Here is a 12,219-nt window from a genome sequence, read left to right as displayed (position 1 = left end):
TTTTGCTCTTGTGTCGATGAGACGTTCCTACCACAAACCAGATGACCTACACACTCCCCTGAACAACCAGCAGAGGGCACTTCAGCCAGAGCGGTCTGGGTCACAGACATGGTCAGACACTAGCGAGCCAATCAGAGACACACTAGGGAAGGTCATATTACGTCATGACTTTTGGGATGATTTGACACACAAAGCGAGCTACTTTTCAGTGGCAAAGTCGAGGGGACCTCATTCAGGTGTATAATTTAAATTGATTTATTTATGAAAGGGATATTTTTGTTACCAAGTTAGGTGTTTTATGATAGTACAAGCATGTTAAACACATATAAATTCCTTGCTTTCATGAAGACAGGAAAATAAGTTTGTGTATTACCTGATTCAGATGACTTGCATTGATTAGAATCAGACAGTAGACGTCCGCATTTTCGAATAGAGGAGGAAAAAAATCCTTATTTCTCTCCAATACCGCATGAGACTCATTTTGTTAGGGCAGGCAGGGTGAAGCAGCGCTTAAATTGTAAAGACAGGAACTGTGCAGTCGGACTTTAGTTTTTTGACAGCAGGTATGGTTCGAGAGTCTGTTGAAATAAAAAGTGTTTATCACCTTCATGTCAGTCATTTTTTTTAAATTATTATTAATGATCTCGCTGCAACCAGTGTCATCTCTCAAAACCCTCGGGTGCTGTGAATGTCCATCAAGTGATGCCATAGTGAAGACTGATGATCGTTAATTTTTATTAATGCCTGGCTGGCAATAGACTGACAATGACTGTTACCAGTAGCTTGCGATCGACGTAATGGGAACCCCTGCCATGCAGTTATACAGAAACACACTTGCGCACTACTGTGCATTGAATCAACTCAGTGTACAAAACGGGCTAATTAAAAATAAAAAAAATCCGCATCAGCAAATTAAAACATCTCTAAATTTAAATAATTGTAAATACATATTTGAACGTGAAAAAAATAAGGAAATTAAATATACAAATTTACAATTTGCAACACAAAGTGGTCCCTCTGATTGATCGAAACTTTTATTAGTAGATTGCACAGTTCAGTACATATTCTGTACACTTGACCACTAAATGGTAATACCCGAATTAAGTTTTTCAATTTGTTAAAGTCAGGGTCCACGTTAATCAATTGATGTTAATATTGGAAGAGCGGACAAACCATTTCACCGGCTCGGACAGGTTTGCCAATTTTGTCTCACGAGATCTAGTTCCTCTCGAAATTTCCTTCTTGAAAATGGCCTTGCGATCATATATCTGCAACCTAATCAACATATGCTCTTCTTATGCCAACGTGGGTTAAAAAAGATGAGATTTCTCTGCTGGCCGAGTGTGGCTTTGGTGCGCCGCTGTTGATTTGCAGAGCACGTCCTGCTCTCGCATCTCACAACTTGTGATTGGATACTCACTGGTGAGTCACCAGTGAGTATCCAATCACATGGGGCATTCACTTCACCTTCAACAGTTCAATGAGTGGCACCTCGGAGGCCTACCGTCAACAACTCGTGATCTGATTGGCTATTGCAACCGTCTATCAACTGTATGTGCACCGTTAACCTATGATGAAGACTTTTATATATTTAGAAAATCTTCATTGAAAATAAAATGTACTTTTATCACTATATGATCATGCAGAAAAGGGTTTGAGGCCACCACTGATGCTAAAGGATGTGATGCAATTTTTACAAGCACACAGTAACTCTGCTCTTGTCCAATGTATCATATGTCATGTATCAGTGATCACATACAACAACGTAACATTTAGGAGTGGGAGACAAACGTTGGCGACACTAGCATAACTATGTGAGATACATGCTAAAAATACTCTCACATTTTAACAGCAACATCATGTCAGGTTATCCCTTTAATGCTACAAGTTACAATTGGAGCTGATTGACAGATAAGTGGCAAAGCTTCAGTCATCCTTTTAGGATGCGTAGCAAAGCCTGAGGCGGGCAGTTTTTCCTCATTAGTGAGCAATTGGTGATGAACTGTTAGTTTTTTTTACCGTTGTAGCTATATGTACAAATAGCGCCTCTGAAGTGGCAGCTGGTTGCATCAGTTCTCTTTTATGTCCTTCGTGTTCTTTAATGTTTCCCTCTTGATTCTGCTATCAAGATGGCGGCCACGGTCCTGTGCTCTCTTGTAGTTATTGGGTTTTTCTTTATTTCTTACATTGACCAAAGAGAGAATAGTCCAAAATGAAGTCAAATTCCTTGTGAGCTAACATACTTGGCCAATAAATCTGATTCTGATGTTTGCATTATTCAAAGAGGTTTGAGCAGACAGCTTAGCGCCGCTGCGATGTCAACAAACGCGGCCTCATTTATTTGAGGTCAGCATGGCGTTACATAACAGTCAGATTAATACCATGTGATTTGATTGGTGGCAATCAGACGTTCCTTAAAATGGTGTCGTTCTGCAGGATGCTGGGCTGCACGCCGTTCCTGGTGGTCTCCTACTTCTACCTCTGGTACGTTCCTCCCTTCACCACCGGGAGGTTCGTGTGGTACCTCGGATTCTACTGCCTCTATCAGACACTCATCACTGTGAGTACAAGCTACACTACTGTTGTGGTGCCCCTTTTGGGATGAGGTTAAAGTTAGCCGTGTCTCATTCCAATATTGACGCTAGATATCGGTCCGATATCAGAAAAAACGCAAGCATCGGATGATAGCTGCTTGCATATAAACTCTCCGATATAGGGCTCATTTACACTACGCTATCTAAATGTCTTCCAATAAGCACACGAGTTTGGGTTTTTCTTGTATTTTAGTCAAGTCATTTACAAAAAAGGTATACATGCTAGGCTATAGCAGCTACACAACTGCTATGCACACAATAGCAACAAGCTATACATACGTAATAAGTCAGAATCAGAGGGTTTTTTATTGCCATTGTTTGAGAATGGGTTCACAAACTAGGAATTGTGCAACATAAAACACATAACACAGAATAGAATAAAATGAGCTGTAACTGAGCTATCATATCTTGCTATTGTTTTGTGTGTCGGATGGCCGAGCGGATAAAACTGTTTAGGTGGCGGGAGGTATGGGTCTGGATGCACCGTAGTCTCCTGCCTAAGGGGTGAGGGGAGAATAGTTTGTGTCCAGGCTGGAAAGAGTCAACTGTGATCCGACCCACACGCGTCCTGGTACTGGAGGAGAACAGGTCCTGGAGCGTTGGGAGTTTGGAGCCAATAACCTTCTCAGCAGCACGTACGATGCGCTGCAGTTGATGCTTGTCCTGGACTGTGGCGACGGGGAACTAGGGCTGGGCGATATTGCCTTTTTTTAATATTACGATATTTTTAGGCCATATCGCGATATACAATAAATATCAATCAATAAATCAATGTTTATTTATATAGCCCTAAATCACAAATGTCTCAAAGGACTGTACAAACCACTACGACATCCTCGGAAGAACCCACATAAGGGCAAGGAAAACTCACACCCAGTGGGCAAGGAGAATTCACACCCAGTGGGACGCCAGTGACAATGATGACTATGAGAACCTTGGAGAGGACCTCAAATGTGGGCAACCCCCCCCCCCCCCCCACCCCCCCTTTAGGGGACCGAAAGCAATGGATGTCGAGTTGGTCTAATATGATACTGTGAAAGTTCAATCCATAGTGGCTCCAACACAGCAGCGAGAGTCCCGTCCACAGGAAACCATCCCAAACGGAGTCGGATCAGCATCGTAGAGATGTCCCCAACCGATACACAGGCGAGCGGTCCATCCTGGGTCCCGACTCTGGACAGCCAGTACTTCATCCATGGTCATCGGACCGGACCCCCTCCACAATATTACGATATTTTGCCTAGCCTTGAATGAACACTTGATGCATATAATCACAGCAGTATGATGATTCTATGTGTCTACATTAAAACATTCTTCTTCATACTGCACTAATATATGCTATTTTTAAACTTTCATGCAGAGAGGGAAATCACAACTAAGTCAATTGACCAAAAGTGTATTTATTAAAGTTATTAAGCAATGGCACAAACATTCAAGTTATTTCCAAAAACATAAATTGCAAGATTGTTGGAGACATTTTAAGTGTCAAATAAAAATGAGCTGCATTATCAAATAGAAATCAAATAGTATTTGTCCTTCACTATGTAGTATGTTACTAAAGTTATGAAATTCTCTTCATTCTCTAGCGAGTGACTTTACAAATGATGCTAAATATTAGCAGTAATGCTAATTTTTATAGCAACGCTTTTCCTACCCACACTTGACAAATTACGGTTGTCTGTTCGACATATTCCCACTTGAAGCCGAACCTCCGCCAGACGATGGAAACCCTGCTGTTTTTATTGGGAATTAAGTCTTCCTTCATTTGTTACCAGATCCGCAGCATCTTTCTCTCATACGGCTACGTTAGCATCTAACGCTAGCCAAAACCCCCCCCCCCCGTACTCTCCAAGGTTTCTCATAGTCAGTATTGTCACTGGCGTCCCACTGGATGTGAATTCTCCCTGCCCACTGGGTGTGAGTTTTCCTTGGCCTTTTGTGGGTTCTTCCGAGGATGTTGTAGTCGTAATGATTTGTGCAGTCCTTTGAGACATTTGTGATTGGGGTCTATAAAAATAAACATTGATTGATTGATTGATTGAATGTCGCTACCTCTCTGCCCTGCGAGGGCGTGTATGTGACATGTGTAAGAATGTGCGCCTGCTTGTCTGCGAGAACGAGAGACAGGAAAGAGTGAGAAGAGCCTGAAGTGTACGCCCGCAGCTAAAAGTCCTGTGTGAGAACGTATACTCGAATATTACGATAGTCATTTTCTATTTCGCACAGAGACAAACCCGCGATATATCATGTATATCGATATATCGCCCAGCCCTACGGGGAACCACACTGTGATGGAGGAGGTGGGGATGGACTCGATGATGGCTCAGTAGAACTGCACCAGCATCTTGGTCGGCACCTTCATATGCGGTCCTCTCCAAGGTTTCTCATAGTCATCATTGTCACTGTCACCCACGTCCCACTGGGTGTGAGTTTTTCCTTGCCCTTATAAAGGCTCTACCGAGGATGTCGTTGTGGTTTGTGCAGCCCTTTGAGACACTTGTGATTTAGGGCTAATTCCATTTGATCAAAACATTTCTTACATTATACACTACAAAATAATAGTATGCATTATCCATGCTGTTATTGTATGGGCTCAATATTGATTTCAGCCAAAACACAAGGCCCCAACATCTGTATTGGAAGTAAAAAAGCTGTATAGGGACACCCCTAGTCAAAACAGTTTGGAAGATATGCTAGCATAAATGTAATACAGATATTCTCAAACAAGTATGATCATTAGGAAAATGCTGAATGAAGAATTAGTAGCAGAGTTCATAAAGGCCATGTTTTCCACCCTTATTGCTCAAATTGTGCTTTTCAGTCCCCTCAAGGTTAGCACCAAATTTCATTAAACACCTGGAAGTTACGGGCTTCACGGTGGCAGAAGGGTTAGTGCGTCTGCCACACAATACGAAGGTCCTGCAGTCCTGGGTTCAATCCCAGGCTCGGGAGCTTTCTGTGTGGAGTTTGCATGTTCTCCCCGTGAATGCGTGGGTTCCCTCCGGGTACTCCCGCTTCCTCCCACCTCCAAAGACATGCACCTGGGGATAGGTTGATTGGCAACACTAAATTGGCCCTAGTGTGTGAATGTGAGTGTGAATGTTGTCTGTCTATCTGTGTTGGCCCTGCGATGAGGTGGCGACTTGTCCAGGGTGTACCCCGCCTTCCGCCCGATTGTAGCTGAGATAGGCGCCAGCACCCCCCGCGACCCCAAAAGGGAATAAGCGGTAGAAAATGGACGGATGAAAGTTACAATTGAGAACATACAGCCGCGTGGGAAATTTGATCCAAATCAGATGTGTGGGGGTCATATTTTGGAGTTTAATAACAGCGCCACCATTTGATGTATTTGTCAGAAAAATAACAGCGCTGCAGAAACAGTAGGGGTGCATGTTTTGACGCATTTTCAGCCAAGCCAAGCCCCACTGACTGGAACTTAAACACACTCAAAGTTCATTAAATGCATCATTAGATTCTCCATTTTGGGCAGCACGGTGAAACAGGGGTTAGTGCATGTGCCTCACACTACGAAGGTCCTGAGTTCAGTCCCGGGCTCGGGATCTTTCTGTGTGGAGTTTACATGTTCACCCCGTGAATGCGTGGGTTCCCTCCGGGTACTCCGGCTTCCTCCCACTTCCAAAGACATGCACCTGGGGATAGGTTGATTGGCAACACTAAATGGTCCCTAGTGTGTGAATGTGAGTGTGAATGTTGTCTGTCTATCTGTGTTGGCCCTGCGATGAGGTGGCGACTTGTCCAGGCTGTTCCCTGTCTTCCGCCCGAATGCAGCAGAGATAGGCTACAGCACCCCCCGCGACCCTGAGAGGGACAAGCGGTAGAAAATGGATGGAAGGATTCTCCATTTTAGCACATGAAGGTGAAGCTTCACACAGAAATGATTACAGTGTCTCGCTCATCTTTGGGATTTACCCTCCTGATCAGAGCCTACATCACCTCAAAGAGAGAGTGGAGCTATTTTTGGGTGCCTATTGTCACGACACTCCATTCATCTTGCCGAGCCGTGGTCTGTATAGCACGTCACGCTAACTGCTTGATAAGTACACCTTTCAGGAAACAACGTGGCGGGTAAAATTATTTAGTATTCCTCATGTTGAGAAGGTCCATGAACACACTGTTGTGTATTTGTGCTTCATGGAGGGTGTGTAGCCGCAGCGCAGTAGCTGACAACAATAGATAGATAGATAGTACTTTGATTCCTTCAGGAGAGTTCCCTCAGGAAAATTAAAATTCCAGCAGCAGTGTACAGAATTGAGATCGAATTTAAAAAGTAAAATGTAAATAATGGGGGTGTCAATGGAAAAAAAAAAGAAAGATATTACAATAACAATACAAATAAAAAGCAACAATGAGAATAAAAATATAACAGTAAAATAAGAATATAACGAGAAACTAGGCAGTAGTGACCATGTTATGAAAAAGTATTGCACTGTTATTGTTTTGTATCCCCTGTCATCCTAGTACACTGCAAACTGCCACGCAGAATGTCATGACATCATGTACAACTAACGTTCATACGCTGATGTTCCCACCAAAATCAACAGGGTTCCTGCGGGGATGAATATCAAAATCAAATGGATTTCTGCTTTGAAATAGTGTTAAAGTACCAATGATAGTCACTCACACACACACACACACACACACACACACACGCACACACACACACACACACACACACACACACACACACACACACACACACACACACACACTAGGTGTGGCGAAATTATTCTCTGCATTTGTCCCATCACCCTTGATCACTTCTTGGGAGGTGAGGGGAGCATTGAGTAGCAGCGGTGGCCGCATCCGGGAATCAATTTTGGTGATTTAACCCCCAATTCCAACCCTTGATGCTGATGGCCAAGCAGGGAGGTAAAGGGTCCCAATTTTTTAGTCTTTGGTTTGAACTCACATCCTACCGATTTTACACTACAAACACATCCTACAGGTTTCTAATTTTGATTTAGTATAACGATCCACAAGATTATTGCTTTTGAATAATTGGAGGAAAAGTTCACCAAAATCAACGGGATTATTGCACTGATGTCATGACACAGTACAAAATAATGTACAGGTTTCTATCTTTGATTTAGTGTAAAAAAAACCCCCACCAAAATCTACATTATTATTACTTTGGCATTATCGGTGTAAAATCCACCAAAATCAACTAGATCCGTACTTTGATGTCGTGTTACAGTAGAAAAAAAAAATCGACAAATTTCTAGGATTGACAGAGTATAACAACCGACAATCAAATAAAAAATGACTCTGGTAAAATCAGGCATAAGACGTTGATACAACGTTGATTATACAAAACCCAAAATCAGTGAATTTTGCACAGTGTAATTCGTAAATAAAAACAATACAATAATTTGCAAATTATTTTGAACTTATATTCAATTGATAGACTGCAAAGACAAGATACTTAAAGTTCGAACTGAGAATATTTTTTTTTTGTAAATAGAATTTAATGGCAGCAACACTTTGCTAAAAAGTTGGCACAGGAGCATAAAATTACCACTGTGTTACATGTTTCATGAGCGTTACTCAATGTATTCAGTTGTTTTTGCCACTTGTGCCAGCTTTTCTGAAACATGTTGCAGGCATCAAATTCCAAATTAGCCAATATTTGCAAAAAATAAAGAACATTAAATATCTTGTCTTTGCAGTCAATTCAATTGAATACAGGTTGAAAAGGATTTGCAAATCATTGTATTCTGTCTTTAGTTACGATTTACACAACGTGCCAACTTCACTGGCTTTAGGTTTTGTATATAAATGTTCTTTAAAACTGACTTTACAAAATAGTTGTATTTGTACATTGAGACAACTTTGATGTCCAACATCCACATTGTTGGTTGGGAAATGACCAAATTTCAATGGTCAAATCTCCGTCACACCTGTTATTGAATAAACGTTATCAAAAAGCATGTTGTTTCAACATTGTACATGTGCTGTAGAATATTGCTTGGGAAATGACCAAAATTCAATGGTCCAATCAACACCAGAACCCAACATTAATTAAAAGTCGCCAAAAAGCATGTTGTTTCAACGCTATGTTTGAGTTGCTCAACATCAGGACTTAATTTAACACGTTCTCAAGGTTGTTTTAATGTCTTGTGCCTGCTGGGGTACCAGACTCATGAAATGAAATGTCATGGAAACAAAAAGTTCCCCTTCTTTGATGTAGGTAAAGACATACCAAAACCAACAGGATTCTTACTCTGGCCTTGCGTACAAAACCCTCAAAAGGATGACAACATTTTGTAACAATGGAGGACACACAAAACACGTCCACAGTACAGTATGACCTTCGACTTGGACATACAACCTTATTTATCCACAAGGGAAATTGTTCCACATAGTAGCTCAGTTACAAAGGATGGAAAGGGTAAGGATGGAAAGGATAATGCAGGTATAAATTAATAAAAAATGGACCAAAATAGCAATATAAAATTTATCAGATGTAATATTTACATATTATATATACAGTATATGATTATATACTGATGTATTTATATTATATTGTTATGATGGATATAAAATGTATTGTTACGATTGGGTCGCATCTTGGATGCGCGAGGAGTGCCACCTCTCGATGCCAAAGGACTGGAGCAGGCAGGAATGAAGGTAGGAGCAGATTTTAATATAAATAACCAAAGTAACACTTGATAAAACAGCAAAACAAAGGTGTGCCTTAGCACGGGAAGCTCAATGCTACTATTAGCAAGAGGCAGAGTTCAGAGTTCGAAGTAGCGCGAGCCGAGCGCGCGGAGGCTAAGCTAAACTTAGCGTGGAACAAAAAACAGGGAAACAAGAATACACAACATAACAGTTGCCTTAAGCAAGCAAAACGTCCAGGAGGAACTGAGGTAGCAGGCGGTCTTAAATACAACACAATAATTAACGATCGGTGTGCGCCAGGCGCCAGTGCAGGTGAAACAATTACGTTGCCATGGTGACGAGTATAAACTAGGAAGTGTTTAACTCAGGGAAACGGCAGAGTCCAAAACGTGATCAAACATACAGAAAAGTAAACAACAAACGATCCATGAAGTGGATCGCAACATGTATAACAAATCCCAATTACCAAGTACAATCTACAAAATACTAGAGATGTCCGATAATGGCTTTTTTGCCGGTATCCGATATTCCTATATTGTCCAACTCTTAATTACCGATATCAACCAACACCGATACATACAATCGTGGAATTAACAACATTTTATGCCCAAATTTAGTTGTGATGCCCCACTGGATGCATTAAACAATGTAACAATGTTTTCCAAAATAAATCAACTCAAGTTATGGAAAAAAATGCCAACATGGCACTGCCATATTTATTATTGAAGTCAAAAAGTGCATAATCTTTTTTTAACATCCCTCAAAACAGCAGCTTGGATATTGGGACATGCTCTCCCTGAGAGGGCATGAGGAGGTTGAGGTAGGGGGTAGGGGGGTGTATATATTGTAGTGTCTCGGAAGAGTTAGTGCTGCAAGGGGTTCTTTGTATTTGTTCTGTTGTGTTTATCAATCAATATATCAATGTTTATTTATATAGCCCTAAATCACAAATGTCTCAAAGGACTGTACAAACCACTATGACTACGACATCCTCGGAAGAACCCACATAAGGGCAAGGAAAACTCACACCCAGTGGGCAAGGAGAATTCACACCCAGTGGGACGCCAGTGACAATGATGACTATGAGAACCTTGGAGAGGACCTCAAATGTGGGCAAACCCCCCCTCTAGGGGACCGAAAGCAATTGATGTCGAGCTTATGTTGTATTATGGTGCAGATGTTCTCATGAAATGTGTTTGTCATTCTTGTTTGGTGTGGGTTCACAGTGTGGTGCATATTTGTAACAGTGTTAAAGTTGTTTATACGGCCACCCTCAGTGTGACCTGTATGGCTGTTGACCAAGTATGAATTGCATTCACTTGTGTGTGTGAAAAGCCGTAGATATTATGTGACTGAGCCGGCACTCAAAAGGAAGTGCCTTTAAGGTTTATTGGCGCTCTGCACTTCTTCCTACGTCCGTGTACACAGCGGTATTTTAAAAAGTCATGAATGTTACTTTTTGAAACAGATACCGATCATTTTGAAACCAATACCGTTAATTTCCGATATTACATTCTAAAGCATTGATCGGCTGATAATATCGGCAGTCCGATATTAATGGACATCCCTACAAAATACCTCAACCAAATGGCTATCAAAATCAACAGAATTCCTGCTGTGATATGTAATGACGCAGGGTTGTTACTGCTGGTGAGTGATGACCTTTGACCTGACACAAATGTCTGCCATGTGTTGTCTGCTGCCACAGTGCTACCATGTGCCTTACTCTGCACTCACCATGTTCCTGAGTGCAGACCAGCGAGAACGAGACTCAGCCACCGCATACCGTAAGATCTTTTCTAACACTATCTGAACATATCTCATCCATCTCAATGTATCCAACTCATCTTTTCTCACGCTATCTCCATATATTATCTATATCATCTTTTCCAACCCTACATTACAGTGTTTTTCTATTTGCTTACACACAATTTGACTAACCGTGTGCCTTTTTTTTTTTAAAGATATACACACTTTTTCAAACACCACATTTTATTTTCTTAATTCCTGAATTTGCAAAATGACACACTTCGGTCAAAACATATGGCTATTTCTCAAAATAAAGCAAGCATTTGTAAAAATGCAGTTTTATTGTCATCTCACTCACACAGACTTCAAATGATTAGTGAAGTGAATTATATTTATATAGTGCTTTTCTCTAGTGACTCAAAGCGCTTTACATCGGGAAAACCCAATATCTAAGTTACATTTAAACCAGTGTGGGTGGCACTGGGAGCAGGTGGGTAAAGTGTCTTGCCCAAGGACACAAGGGCAGTGACTAGGATGGCGGAAGTGGGGATCTAACCTGGAACCCTCAAGTTGCTGGCACGGCCACTCTACCAACCGAGCTATACCGCCCCACTTAGACACTATTGAAATGAGTTACCCAGAACCGTGATAAATACAAACATATTTGTAAAAGCCCCTAGTTTACTATAAGAAATCACATGTTTGGGGCATTTTGCCCAAACTTTTTAGCATATGTGATGAATGATTACTGTAGCTTTGTAACAACCGCACCCAAGTTCTCCGGGTGTCACTGCCACTGTTTTAAGCACAATACCAATGGCGCGCAATTTGCAAAATGCGCAACCGCATTTTGCAAATTTAATGTCAAATCAAATCAAATGTTTATTGGATTCATCACTATACAGTGTACATCCACGACTAAACTACTGACTAAACTACTACCAAGTGTGGATTCAGGCCGGGTGGCCTATTTCAAATTCCAGGTAACCCTACATCAGGGGTGTCAAACGTGCGGCCCGTGGGCCGTATCAGGCCCGCAAACAGGTTTTATCCGGCCCGCGGGATGAGTTTGCTAAGTATACAAATTAACCTGACATTTTTGAATGAAAGAAACAGCTCTTCTACATGTGTCTACTGAATGTTGCAATAGCAATTCTTTGTATCTCTGGATGATGGTACGTATGTACAAAATAAACCACGATATTAGTACATCAATCGAGGAAAATGATCAAAC

General features: G+C 41.4%; 1 protein-coding gene across 3 annotated transcripts in view; it reads left to right on the top strand.

Annotated features, from left to right (window-relative positions):
- The window catches only part of mfsd2b (MFSD2 lysolipid transporter B, sphingolipid), a 72,842-nt gene that overhangs the window by 39,387 nt on the left and 21,236 nt on the right, over nucleotides 1–12,219 (top strand). For all 3 annotated transcript variants that reach the window (XM_061900997.1, XM_061900996.1, XM_061900998.1), the window contains 2 exons: nucleotides 2,437–2,560; nucleotides 10,945–11,023. In XM_061900997.1, coding sequence (XP_061756981.1) covers nucleotides 2,437–2,560; nucleotides 10,945–11,023 — 203 coding nt within the window. The remainder of the gene's footprint in view (nucleotides 1–2,436; nucleotides 2,561–10,944; nucleotides 11,024–12,219) is intronic.

Source organism: Nerophis ophidion, linkage group LG05 (assembly GCF_033978795.1).
Source record: "Nerophis ophidion isolate RoL-2023_Sa linkage group LG05, RoL_Noph_v1.0, whole genome shotgun sequence".
Lineage (NCBI taxonomy): Eukaryota > Metazoa > Chordata > Actinopteri > Syngnathiformes > Syngnathidae > Nerophis > Nerophis ophidion.
This window is presented reverse-complemented; position numbering and strand designations above follow the sequence as displayed.